Source organism: Penicillium angulare (genome assembly GCF_028827245.1).
Source record: "Penicillium angulare strain IBT 27051 chromosome Unknown utg000002l_segment0_segment0, whole genome shotgun sequence".
Classification (NCBI taxonomy): Eukaryota; Fungi; Ascomycota; class Eurotiomycetes; order Eurotiales; family Aspergillaceae; genus Penicillium; species Penicillium angulare.
The window spans coordinates 621,051-632,017 of record NW_026623161.1 but is presented as its reverse complement, the minus strand read 5'-3'; the positions used below and the strand labels follow the sequence as shown (position 1 = coordinate 632,017).

The window sequence follows — 10,967 nt, the reverse complement described above, 5'->3', positions numbered from 1 at the left end:
CTTGCCAATTCTACGAGCTTTATTGAAATACTTCTATGAGGAGGCCGATCTCCCGCAAAAACACTTAAGAACTTGGAGCTTGTCGAATCAAATTCCAATTTTCGGACCAGGTAAGTCGGAACGAGCCGAAGAGAGAACAACAAAGCAAGAGATAGAAATCGAAATCGAAATCCCGGACGCAGATACAGATAAGCCCCACTATTTCAGTAAATCGAAGACTCAGTATTGGCCCTCAATCGTCAAGGTTCCCGTTTTCGTGATCAAATATTCCTGCACCGCAACATCCTTCCCGCTCTCCTTGCCATACCCCGACTCCTTCATCCCACCAAACGGCGATTCGGCAGCCGATTGGTTACCTGTGGGGTCAATTAGAGCGCAAATTCTCAATCGTGGGCTTGGAAGTTCTACAGAACACTCACCGGTATTCATTCCAATCATTCCGGCCTCCAAATTCTCCAACAAACGCCACATCCGATCGATGTTCTTGGTGAATGCGTAACTCGCCAATCCCATGCTGGTGTCATTCGCCATTTTCACCGCTTGGTCTTCTGTCTCGAAGTGATAAAGCGCTGCGATCGGGGCAAAGGATTCCTCTTGCGAAATTTGCATCTCATCCGTCATTCCAGAGAGAATTGTAGGCTCGAAGAAATACCCTGGTTGCGAGCTAACACGGTTTCCACCACATAGCACCTTTGCGCCATGGTTACGGGCATCCTCGACCTGAGCGAGAGCTTTGTCAATACTACGCGGGGTTGTCAATGGGCCCATCGTGGTGTCCTTGGCTGATCCATGGCCAACGACTAGAGCAGCAGTACGTTCCTTCAGCAGTGCTGCAAAGCGATCGTAGACACCCGATTGAACGTATATCCGGTTAGCAGTAATGCAAGCCTGTCCTGCATGGCGCCATTTCAACGTCATAAGCTGGTCTAGCGCCTGGTCTAAGTTGGCATCATCAAAAACGATGAAAGGACAGTTTCCTCCAAGCTCGAGAGTCACCTTCTTCAGGCCTAGTGCGCAGTGCGATGCAACAAGCTTACCGACCCTCGTCGATCCCGTAAAGGTTACCTTCTTCACGAGCGGGTGCTTGCACAGAGCCTCACTCAGCGGTGGTGTATTCTCCAGATCGGTGGTCAAGACATTCAAGACACCAGCAGGAATTCCCGCTCGCTTGGCAAGCTCAACTAGGACTAGAACCGAGATGGGAGTCTCGGGACTAGGCTTCACAATAATGGTACAGCCTGCCGCTAGAGCGGCACCAGCCTTCCGTAGCACCATTGCGACGGGGAAGTTCCACGGCACCAAGGCAGCTGCGACACCGATTGGCTGCTTAATAGTAAAGATGCGGCGATTTGGTATGGCAGCCTGTGACACGGAACCTTGAATACGCTCCGCTTCTCCTGCAAACCACCATAGGAATCCCAGTGAATAATCCATTTCTCCGTAGGCTTCGGCTAGAGGCTTTCCTGTCTCGTGGGTGATGATCTGGGCAAGGTCATCTCTTGCCTGCACGGTCAAGTCGTACCATTTCAACAGCCACTTGGCTCGCTGCCGGGGGTTCACTTTTCGGAAGTCCTCGAATGCAGCGTGTGCTGTTTCAACAGCTGCGGAGACATCGTCGGCGGTGTTTGTGGGACAGCTTGCCCATGCCTTATCAGTTCCCGGATCTTAACGGTATCAGTTACAGGTTCGCGATATTTGTATGAGATGTTGAATTGATTACCTAGAACCTCAAAGCGCTTTCCGCTCGTTGACTCGACCCATTTATCGCCCACGAATGAGTCAAAGTGTAGCAGCGAAGGATCGGCTAGCTATAGACAGGTTAAAGTGTATCTTGTCAGCTTTGCAGCTTCGGAGTGCAGCTTCGGACATCTTGCCGAGTGCCCCACTGGGCTTGGAAAAGAGAAAAAAGCTCTGCTGACATAGATAAGAAAATACAGTAACATACCTTGAATGGAAGCTCGTACTTGTTGGCCATTTTGGATTAGATTTACAATCAGACTATGATTATTTGTAGAATAGAAGATGTATCATCGAAAGAAGCCGCATTTGTCAAGCTTAAGAGGGGAAAGCTTCCGAGGTACCAGAGCCCCGCATTATCAATCATCGGCAGGAACTTTAACACATGAAGTAGCCTATATGATCAATTTTAGTGGGCCAAAAGATAGGAAAGGTTACGAACTGAACGGCTTTGGTATCCTCCAATATTAATGAGAGCCTTCTCCGACGCGATCATGATACTCTTGGCTCGGTATAGCCACAGTACTCCCCTCGTGCGGGGCAAAGGAGGTAGAGCTCTCGTAGTGAATATACTTTTAAGTTCAAAATATCACCCAATTAAATCGAATGTATAGGTCATTTACAAGAAATGTTCAGAAAATGAAACTTGAAAGGGTAGTATACATCAAACCAAACTATCTTCACTCCGATGTCTCTCATCGCGCGACCGACCATCCTCCGCATGCGACGAACTATACTTAACAGAAACATCCGTAGTCTTCACAATTCCATCAACATCCTCCCGACTCCCACACGACATAGACGGAGTATCATCTCCCCGCTTATACTTTTTCCACTCAAAATCTCCAGCCCCAACAACATCAACCTTATGTCCTCCCCTCGGATCCGCCATCTCATACCCATCATCGTCATCATTCGAATATCCCTGCGACCGCTTACTGCCAAAAAATCGCGAGGGCTTGAACTTGCCGATTGATCCTCCACTGGTTGTACCAAAGCTCAACTCATCATGACGTGATGTACCAAGTAGACGAGGCAAGTATTTACCTGCGATCGCTTTCATTGATGGAGCACAGGCTGTGACAACAGCAACGTTGACTTCGACGGCGGAGCTACAGAATCCGATGCTGAATGTTGGATCTTTGGGTGCATGAGTGGGGAAGAAGGCTTCCGCTAGAATGACGATTCGCCAGACACCGACGGCCGTTGCTCTGATTTGTGAATTAGATGAGTTCAGCTGCGTAGAGATAGGCGAAGAACTTACACTCCGCCTAGACATAGAATGATGCATACGGCGATTTTTCGTCGGAGGGGCATTTGTAGACGGGATGTAATGATGATGGGAATTGAAATCACCATTAGATCCGTGAACAGGTTGAGGGCCGCTGTGGAGACGTAGAATGCGCCTTGTTCGATGCACTTTCCGCCTTTGATGGTCATATCCCAGTTGTATGCGATTGGGTGGCATTGGAAGATATCGACGAATAAGACGGCGATGAATAGGCTGATTATCACTGCTAGTGATATCCAGATGAGAATTTGGACGACGCGGGATCGTGAGTCCAGTCGTCGTAGGAACATCAAGATAGACAATTTGATCAGTGTTAAGCATGGGTTGTAGAGGAGTTGGTTGGCATAGTTCCACTGTGAGCGCATTGTTAGTTTGTGACCTTCGAGACAAGCAGTTTGATACTGATACTCACAATTAACTCCTGTTGGACATCATGATCCTTTGGGATATCCCATATGTGAATACCGACATAATTCGTCTTGATATAGTACCATGCCGTAATTGATTGCGAGATTGCAAGGATCTGTTGCATTTATTAGTTGATGATTCGTAATCTGGATATTCGCGAAGATGAGAAAGACGTACATAACCCGCAAGAATCAAATAATCATCTAAAAAATGAAATAGTCAGTACAAGGACCCAGGCAGAACACGCAGATCATTACTAGCGCGCATGAAGTGGACCAGACTCACCACTTGTCAGCGCAGATCGAGATAAATACCGAGCCCAGCATCGGAGAAGCACAGCAATCCCGCCTAATACAGGGAATGCGACCACAATTCCTAGCGCAGTGTTTTGATGATGGTAATCGATCATTATACCGACACTTACCGAAAGTAAGAAAAGAGAAGATTGAACTCCTGACAACGACTTTTATAAACTCCCACCACGGTATCCGCCACCATAGTCAACAGCCGCAAACTCCCCGGCAACCTTGGCGATCAATCTTTCGGATAAGGTTCCTAGTAGGATGAAATTCTTTGTCTGAGATAGGATTTAGGGAAGCCCCTCTTCTTAAACGTTTTCCATGGCTGGGATACTCTGGCCGCCAATCAGGTAGGGGGTGGATGACTTCACTCTCCACTAATTTTTTTTTTGGATGGCGAGCTGGATCTCGGAAGAATAGGTCGGTAACTTGATCCTCTCTTGTGGGGTTGGGAAATCAGGTGAATTAGTTGCCTTGTACATTCTTGTGGGCTTGTCAAGCATTGATGTGAACGTGATACTTTTGACATATTGGAATGAATGGGGGATAAATGTAACCATAAGAATAAGTTTAGCACTGACCATTAGTACTTTTAGACCTGAAAAAAAATCCAAGGTCTTAGAGTCCAAACTTGCATTGAAAGCTATAACATCGTTCGGATGCTCGGGGGAGTCTGCGTTGCATTGATCCACTGCCCCGGATTGAGTGATCACCCTCTGAACCATGGATGAGGGATCTTCTCTACCCCGTTCCCTTGTACAAATGAATGGTCTTTTGACCTTCGATGTGTTTCGGCCTTATAATGAAGATACAATTTCGGAAAGAGCCTCGGATGTTGATAGTTGCTTGGTGCTGCCCCTTGATAGGGGATGTGGTCCGTCAGCCACAGCCGGGTGGCGACAGGGATGATTCGCTTCTACCCCTTGCAACAAGTTCGAAATGCGTTACTCTTGGCTAATTTTTGTTAAAGTTCTCTTGCAAAGGAGTTTAATAATATGCCGTATAGGCAAGCGTGAAACAAAATTGCCGCTTTAAGCCTGATACAAGGGTCCTTCACATAGAACGGCGAGCAAGTTCAACTAGACGCCTCAGTCACTTTTTGAGAAAGACTGCGAGGATTACGAGGCTACTTGCCTTTCTATCGGGCCAGATATTCTGGCAAAGGAAATAAACGCGCTGAGTGAGGCTCTTTATCTTTACTCCGAGATTCTTCATTCAAATACCGAGACACGAGTATGTATAGTAGACCTGAGTGGACTCAACCAAGTGGAGATCCGATCCGATCGGGAGATGAACAGGGTGTTGATTCCACCCATCCGTCTGAGACCCATTTTTCATATGGCCGAGAGAACATGAAGCCACGAGTGCCGGAACTAAAGTACATTCTGGCAAACCCGCTGTTCCAGTCCTCTGTACCGAATTAAAACAAAGAAGTTAGATTTTCTGGGAGGCTCTCGTGGAATAGTTTGGAATGGTAATCTTTCGAGATTCGCTCAAGTCGAGAAAAAGTGGAGCCCCGAACAACTCCCTGGGGAAGACCCTTCAGCATGACTGGCTCGTGGAGTACCAGCATCAGTGACAATTTCGGTTCTTCCCGGGTGAAGATGTCATAGGCAGCTTCCTAGCAGTGGAGAAGATTTCACTTGTCAATAGCGTGGCAAGGTGGTTGATTTTTCCAGTTATCGGACTATCGTCTTACAAAAGGGTGTCAATTCTCTTTTCCGGCAATCTTCCCGTCGATCTTGGAAGTGCGGTGTGATACTTCCATACCATACCCCTTCCATTATGGCGCCTCAATCTTTAATAGCGGGCTTGCTTGGTGCCTTGCTCCTGGCTGTACCAGGACAAGCTACTTCTGCCGTTGGTCAACGAGTGTCTGATATATCTCTGGCCGGCGCGCCGCTATTCGAGAGCGAGACGTTCCAAGTCACCAATAAATCGCTCGCAGCGCTCAAGCCAAACCAGACTGCCCTTTTTGGGTTCCAGAACTCCTCGGTGGGACACAATCAACATAGAAAACGGTGCAGACTGTTGCCTGGAGACAAGTCATGGCCGTCAGATTCGACATGGTCGCAGTTCGACGAAATCCTAGGCGGTGCACTTATCAAAACTGTACCCCTAGCTGCATCGTGTTACCCATCGTGGCCTGAGTACGACAGTGGAAAGTGCAAATATATCTCTACTAATTGGACAGTTTCCTATGAGCAGTAAGTTGAATTTCACTTAACATATCTTTAGCTATGCCCAACTAATATTTCTCAGTGATGCTGATCCCGCCTCTATAATGTGGCCTTTATTCGAGGGCCGCACCTGTCTGCCTACCGCCATCAATACAACTTCAACTTGCAGCATTGGCGGATACAGCAGCTATGCTGTCAATGTGAGCACCGTGGCGCAGGTTCAACTTGCTGTTAATTTCGCTCGTAATGCGAACCTCAGGCTCGTGGTGAAGAACACCGGACATGACTTCAATGGAAAGTCGACCGGGGCTGGTGGGCTTGGTGTCTGGACGCACAATCTGAAGGATCTCGAGTTCATCGAGAAATATAACAGTTCAGGTTATCAAGGTCCGGCTGTTAAGATGGGCGCCGGTGTTCAGGCCTTTGAGGTCTATGAGCAAGCTGAGAAGCTCGGCTACACTGCTGTCGGAGGCGAGGGCAAGGTATGTCCACCATAGATTTCAACTCGATGAAATAAGTACTGATTTCGCTTTTAGACTGTTGGCGTCGCCGGAGGGTACGTGCTTGGTGGCGGTCACTCTCCTATGTCTAGTGTCTATGGTCTGGCTGCGGATCAAGTCCTAGCTCTGGAAGTTGTTCTTGCCAATGGACAATTTGTGACAGTTACCGAAGAAACGAATCCTGACCTTTTCTGGGCCATCCGAGGTGGCGGTGGCGGTGAGTTCCTATTAACTTAGTATTTTCTCGCTTCTCGGATGATTCCTCTAACGATTATTTAGGAACATATGGCGTTGTTACCTCCATCATTTCTCGAGTCCACCCCAAAGTCGGCGTCACAGTCTCTACATTCAACTTCACAACTGGTGCCAACGTCTCCATTGAAACTTTCTGGTCCGGAGTCCGCGCATATTTCAAGCGATTCCCAGCCCACGCAGATGCCGGAACATACGCCTACTTCTGGATAATAGGAACTGGTCCGAACTCGTTCCAATTCTTGATGAACCCTTTCTTCGCAGTGAACCATACATTGACTGAGTTTGATAACCTGTTAAAGCCCTGGTTCAATGATCTAAAGGCTCTCGGTATTCCATTTACCCCAAACACAACCCACTATGACTCCTTCCACCCCGCCTGGGCAGCTGGATTCCCTCTCGAAACAATCGGAAGCGTCACTATGATGACAGGGAGTCGTCTCTTTCCCCGGGAAAACTGGGAAGACAATTCAAAGTTCAACGCAACATTGCGTGCTATTCGATCAACCGTCAGCATGGGCCACCCTCTCCTTGCTTTCAACATGAAGGCTGAGCTTCCTAATGGATACCCGGAGGACTCTTCAAATCCTGCCTTCCGAAAGACGCTTATGCACGCAATTACTTCGGCCACTTGGGCTAGCAATGCTACTAATTCCCAGATCAATGGTACGATGAATAACCTTACAAATAATGTTCTGAGTAAGTGGCGTGCAACGTGCCCTGAGGCTGGGGCGTATATGTCTGAGTCGGATATTATGGAGCCGAAATTTCAGCAGTCGTTTTATGGGAGCAATTACGATCGCTTGTATAAGTTGAAGCAGCGATATGATCCTACTGGGTTGTTCTATGCTCCTACAGGTGTTGGGAGTGAGCATTGGCAGGTGAAGAGCGTGGATGGTCTTCCTGATCAAAATGGTCGTCTTTGTCGTGTTTAAAGCATTTAATTCTTTATTGCGAGTGTTTATACTCAATTTTAGAAGCATAGAAAGCCCGGGCAAGCGTGAATAATCCGAGCTTGAATCATATTGCTTTACATACAATTCATAATTCGAAACTTTTCCAACAGTTCCAGTCCTCAATCAAGTGTTTGTTTTCGAATTACTTAGAAATCAGCATAACATTTGAATAAAAAGGTTTAAGTCTTAAAACTCATCCCATCCCCGTGCAGAGGCTAAATCAATGATCGGATCTTCCCGACAACAACATGAACCACTCTGATCTACACCGTGACTTCCTCCTTACCTCCCCTCACCCCCTCACTGACGTACGTACCAAGACAAGTACAAATTGAACATCCATATTAAACAGCATGGTCGCATAATATATTCTCCGACCTAAGCTCTCGCTTCCAAACCTCTCGGATAATTACTCGCAACCTGGTTGGTCAACCCCAAGTGATCGACGCAGCTACCTGCGCAAACATTCAGCCATTACCTGTCGATCGCTTCCCCTCTCTAAAGGTCGCACCGCAAGGTCTCGTCTGCACAATGTGACTCTATCAAAACAAAAGGTATGTTACATGGCTGCTAGTATGGTTCTCCGCACCTTAATTTGCCGAGCATAAATATTCCGCTTGTTGTCCGGACTCGACTCGGCGGGGAACTTGATCTTGCGACTAGTAGTACAACAGAATGAAATTGGGTCGGGTTTCTTTTTACGTTGCCAGTGCCTCGTTCTGGCTGGGCGGTACGTGAATGCTTGTTTTTATTTCTGGTTTCTCAATTAGAGCTTTTGTGTTGATAATTGGTTGTTTTTAGTCCAGGCTCGTCTTCTTACGGTTCCTGTTATTCCGTTTACAGAGACGGGAGGCAGTTATAATCTCTCGCAGATTACGGATATTGTTGTTGATTCTCGCTATGTCGATGCTATCGATCATCAGGGAGATACTTTGATTCCGCCGACATTGCAGGAGTTTGCGGAGACTTTTCAGGGAGATCTCAAATCGGTCCTTGGGTTGAATGTTCATGTCTCAAAGGGCGATGGGCGCAAACAGAATGCCATTTTCTTGACATTGGGAAATAATACCGAATTCAAAGATGCTTCTGGCAGATATACACATGAGGGGTATGAATTGTCGGTCGATGGCCAGGGAGTTGTTGTTACCGGTGCTAGTCCATTGGGTGCATGGTGGGCAACTCGATCAATTATTCAAATTGCTACCACTGGGGACCTGGCCCTTCCTAAGGGATCAGCTGTTGATGCGCCAGGATGGGGAACTCGAGGAGCCATGGTAATTTATCTCTCTTTGACTTTCACTTGTATCATCCGCTGACATATGCCACTAGATCGATGACGGTCGGCATTTCTATCCGGAAGACTTTCTTATAGAGATGTGCTCGTATCTCTCGTTTTTCAAGCAGAATACCTTCCACGTCCATCTAAGCGACAACCTCTATAATAATGTTGACGCTTACTCCCGCGAAGAATCTTTGAACTTGTACGCTGCTTTTCGACTCTGGTCGGATGACGATGCTGTGGCGGGACTCAACAAGCGAGCCAATGAGTCCTATACTCGTGAACAATTTGACAATATTCAGACACAGTGCGCGAAGCGAGGCGTCACTATTATACCTGAGATTGAGGCACCCGGTCATGCTCTGGTCATTGTGCAGTGGAAGCCTGAGCTAGGTCTGGCAGATTTGAGCATGCTCAATATCAGCCACCCGGAGACTATTCCTACCATGAAGACCATCTGGCGCACTTTTCTGCCTTGGTTTCACAGCAAGGTGGTTCACATTGGCGCGGATGAGTACGACAGCAGCCTCGTGTCCGACTACACCCATTTTGTGAATGAGATGAACACTTTTATCCGACAAGAGACGTCTAATAAGAAGTCAATGCGTATTTGGGGTACCTTCACGCCGAAGGAGGGTGCTAATGTCTCCAAGTCCGTCTCATATCAACACTGGGATGTCAGCGCTGATCAGCCGTACTTTGATTACATTCAGAACGGATATAATGTCCTCAACTCCGACGATTACCTATACCTTGTTGGTGGATGGAGTGGTTCATTCGCGCAAGTGTTAACACTGGATAAAATCTTCAACGGCCCATACGGTTCTCCCTACTCGCCGGTGGTATTTGACAGCTCAAACAAAACCGATAATCCTAGTCGGAATAATCCCCGAGTGCTTGGCGAGCTTGCGGCTTTGTGGAATGATTATGGTCCCAACTCTACGACTGTCTTGTCCGCGTATTACTCCTGGCGTGATGCTCTACCTGCTCTCGCTGATAAACAGTGGGGTGGGAACATTACCGAACAAGAATACTTATCTGTCTTTGACTCTCTCCATGCTGTTGTTCCCGATCAAAACCTTGACCGTGCAATCCCCAGTAACTCCGATACCATCTTTCACTATAACTTTGACGCTTCGCACCTGTCGACTTTGAACGACCAGTCTGGCAACGGATACCATGGTACGGTTCATGGCTGCAAGATTTCCGACAAGACCCTCCATCTTGAGAATGGGTGCTATGTTGAAACACCTCTTGGCAGTAAGGGACGCGACTATACCCTCTCATTTAGAGTGAAACCCACTTTGCACACCCCCGGCACCCTTTTTGCCGGCCCAGATTCCACATTCGTGAATGGAAATGGCACCATCTCTAACGCAACACTCATCAGTGGTGGAACCCCATACTCTCTCAACTATACCCTACCCATCAACACCTGGACTGATATCAGTCTAATCGGACGAGGCAACACAACCCTCCTAACCGTTTCTGGCAAAGGGACCAAATCCAAGACGATGGAATTCCTAGCGAGGATCGGCGTCAACGGAGAATCTTTTGTCTGGGCACCCATCGCCGTAGAGGCACCATTATCCCGCATTGGTGAAGGCTTCACAGGGCTGATGCAGAATATTATCTTAAAAGATGGCGCACCGGAGAACTAGGTCCGAATGTTGCAGTCGTGAATTTAGCGAGTTTCACAATTCGCTTATCTTCTCTCTTTTATTATTGTTTCCTGTGGTTATTAACCTCATGACCATGTTCATACCAGAAAATCGGGTATTATTGCCTTACAATAGAAAATGCCAAGAACCACTTTTCTTCACTAAACCATGTTATCCCCTCGTGGTCACGGACTCACCGTCCCCCTCCGCATTCCGTGTTAGTATAGGGGTCCGATAAGCCCAACGCCATCCCCAGAAGCAGCAAAACCCCGGACTCCTCAGACCCTAAAAGGGACAGATCATCAAATTATAAAAAGAAGATTATAAAACAGCAAAAAATACGACTCTTAATTAATTATCCACCTTTTCCCCAGCACTAACATGACTAACAACACTCTCTCATG

At 47.4% G+C, this 10,967-nt stretch overlaps 4 protein-coding genes across 4 annotated transcripts; 2 read left to right on the top strand and 2 right to left on the bottom strand.

Annotated features, from left to right (window-relative positions):
* Positions 1–219: 219 nt before the first annotated feature.
* Positions 220–1,975, bottom strand: N7478_001695 (NAD-dependent succinate-semialdehyde dehydrogenase; the record flags this gene model as incomplete). The annotated part of the gene is made up of 4 exons (XM_056917910.1): positions 220–356; positions 420–1,664; positions 1,721–1,808; positions 1,946–1,975. The coding sequence occupies 4 exons, from the start codon at positions 1,973–1,975 to the stop codon at positions 220–222; spliced, it is 1,500 nt and encodes a 499-aa protein (XP_056783521.1).
* Positions 1,976–2,401: 426 nt separating this feature from the next.
* On the bottom strand, positions 2,402–3,845 carry N7478_001694 (uncharacterized protein; the record flags this gene model as incomplete). The annotated part of the gene is made up of 5 exons (XM_056917909.1): positions 2,402–2,948; positions 3,002–3,381; positions 3,441–3,551; positions 3,614–3,639; positions 3,722–3,845. The coding sequence occupies 5 exons, from the start codon at positions 3,843–3,845 to the stop codon at positions 2,402–2,404; spliced, it is 1,188 nt and encodes a 395-aa protein (XP_056783520.1).
* A 1,675-nt stretch (positions 3,846–5,520) lies between these two features.
* On the top strand, positions 5,521–7,602 carry N7478_001693 (FAD-dependent oxidoreductase; the record flags this gene model as incomplete). Its single annotated transcript, XM_056917908.1, has 4 exons — positions 5,521–5,942; positions 5,998–6,397; positions 6,452–6,632; positions 6,695–7,602. 4 exons carry the CDS (start codon positions 5,521–5,523, stop codon positions 7,600–7,602), a joined length of 1,911 nt encoding a protein of 636 aa, XP_056783519.1.
* Positions 7,603–8,298: 696 nt separating this feature from the next.
* On the top strand, positions 8,299–10,563 carry N7478_001692 (beta-N-acetylhexosaminidase; the record flags this gene model as incomplete). The annotated part of the gene is made up of 3 exons (XM_056917907.1): positions 8,299–8,353; positions 8,425–8,897; positions 8,953–10,563. 3 exons carry the CDS (start codon positions 8,299–8,301, stop codon positions 10,561–10,563), a joined length of 2,139 nt encoding a protein of 712 aa, XP_056783518.1.
* Between the last annotated feature and the right edge of the window lie 404 nt (positions 10,564–10,967).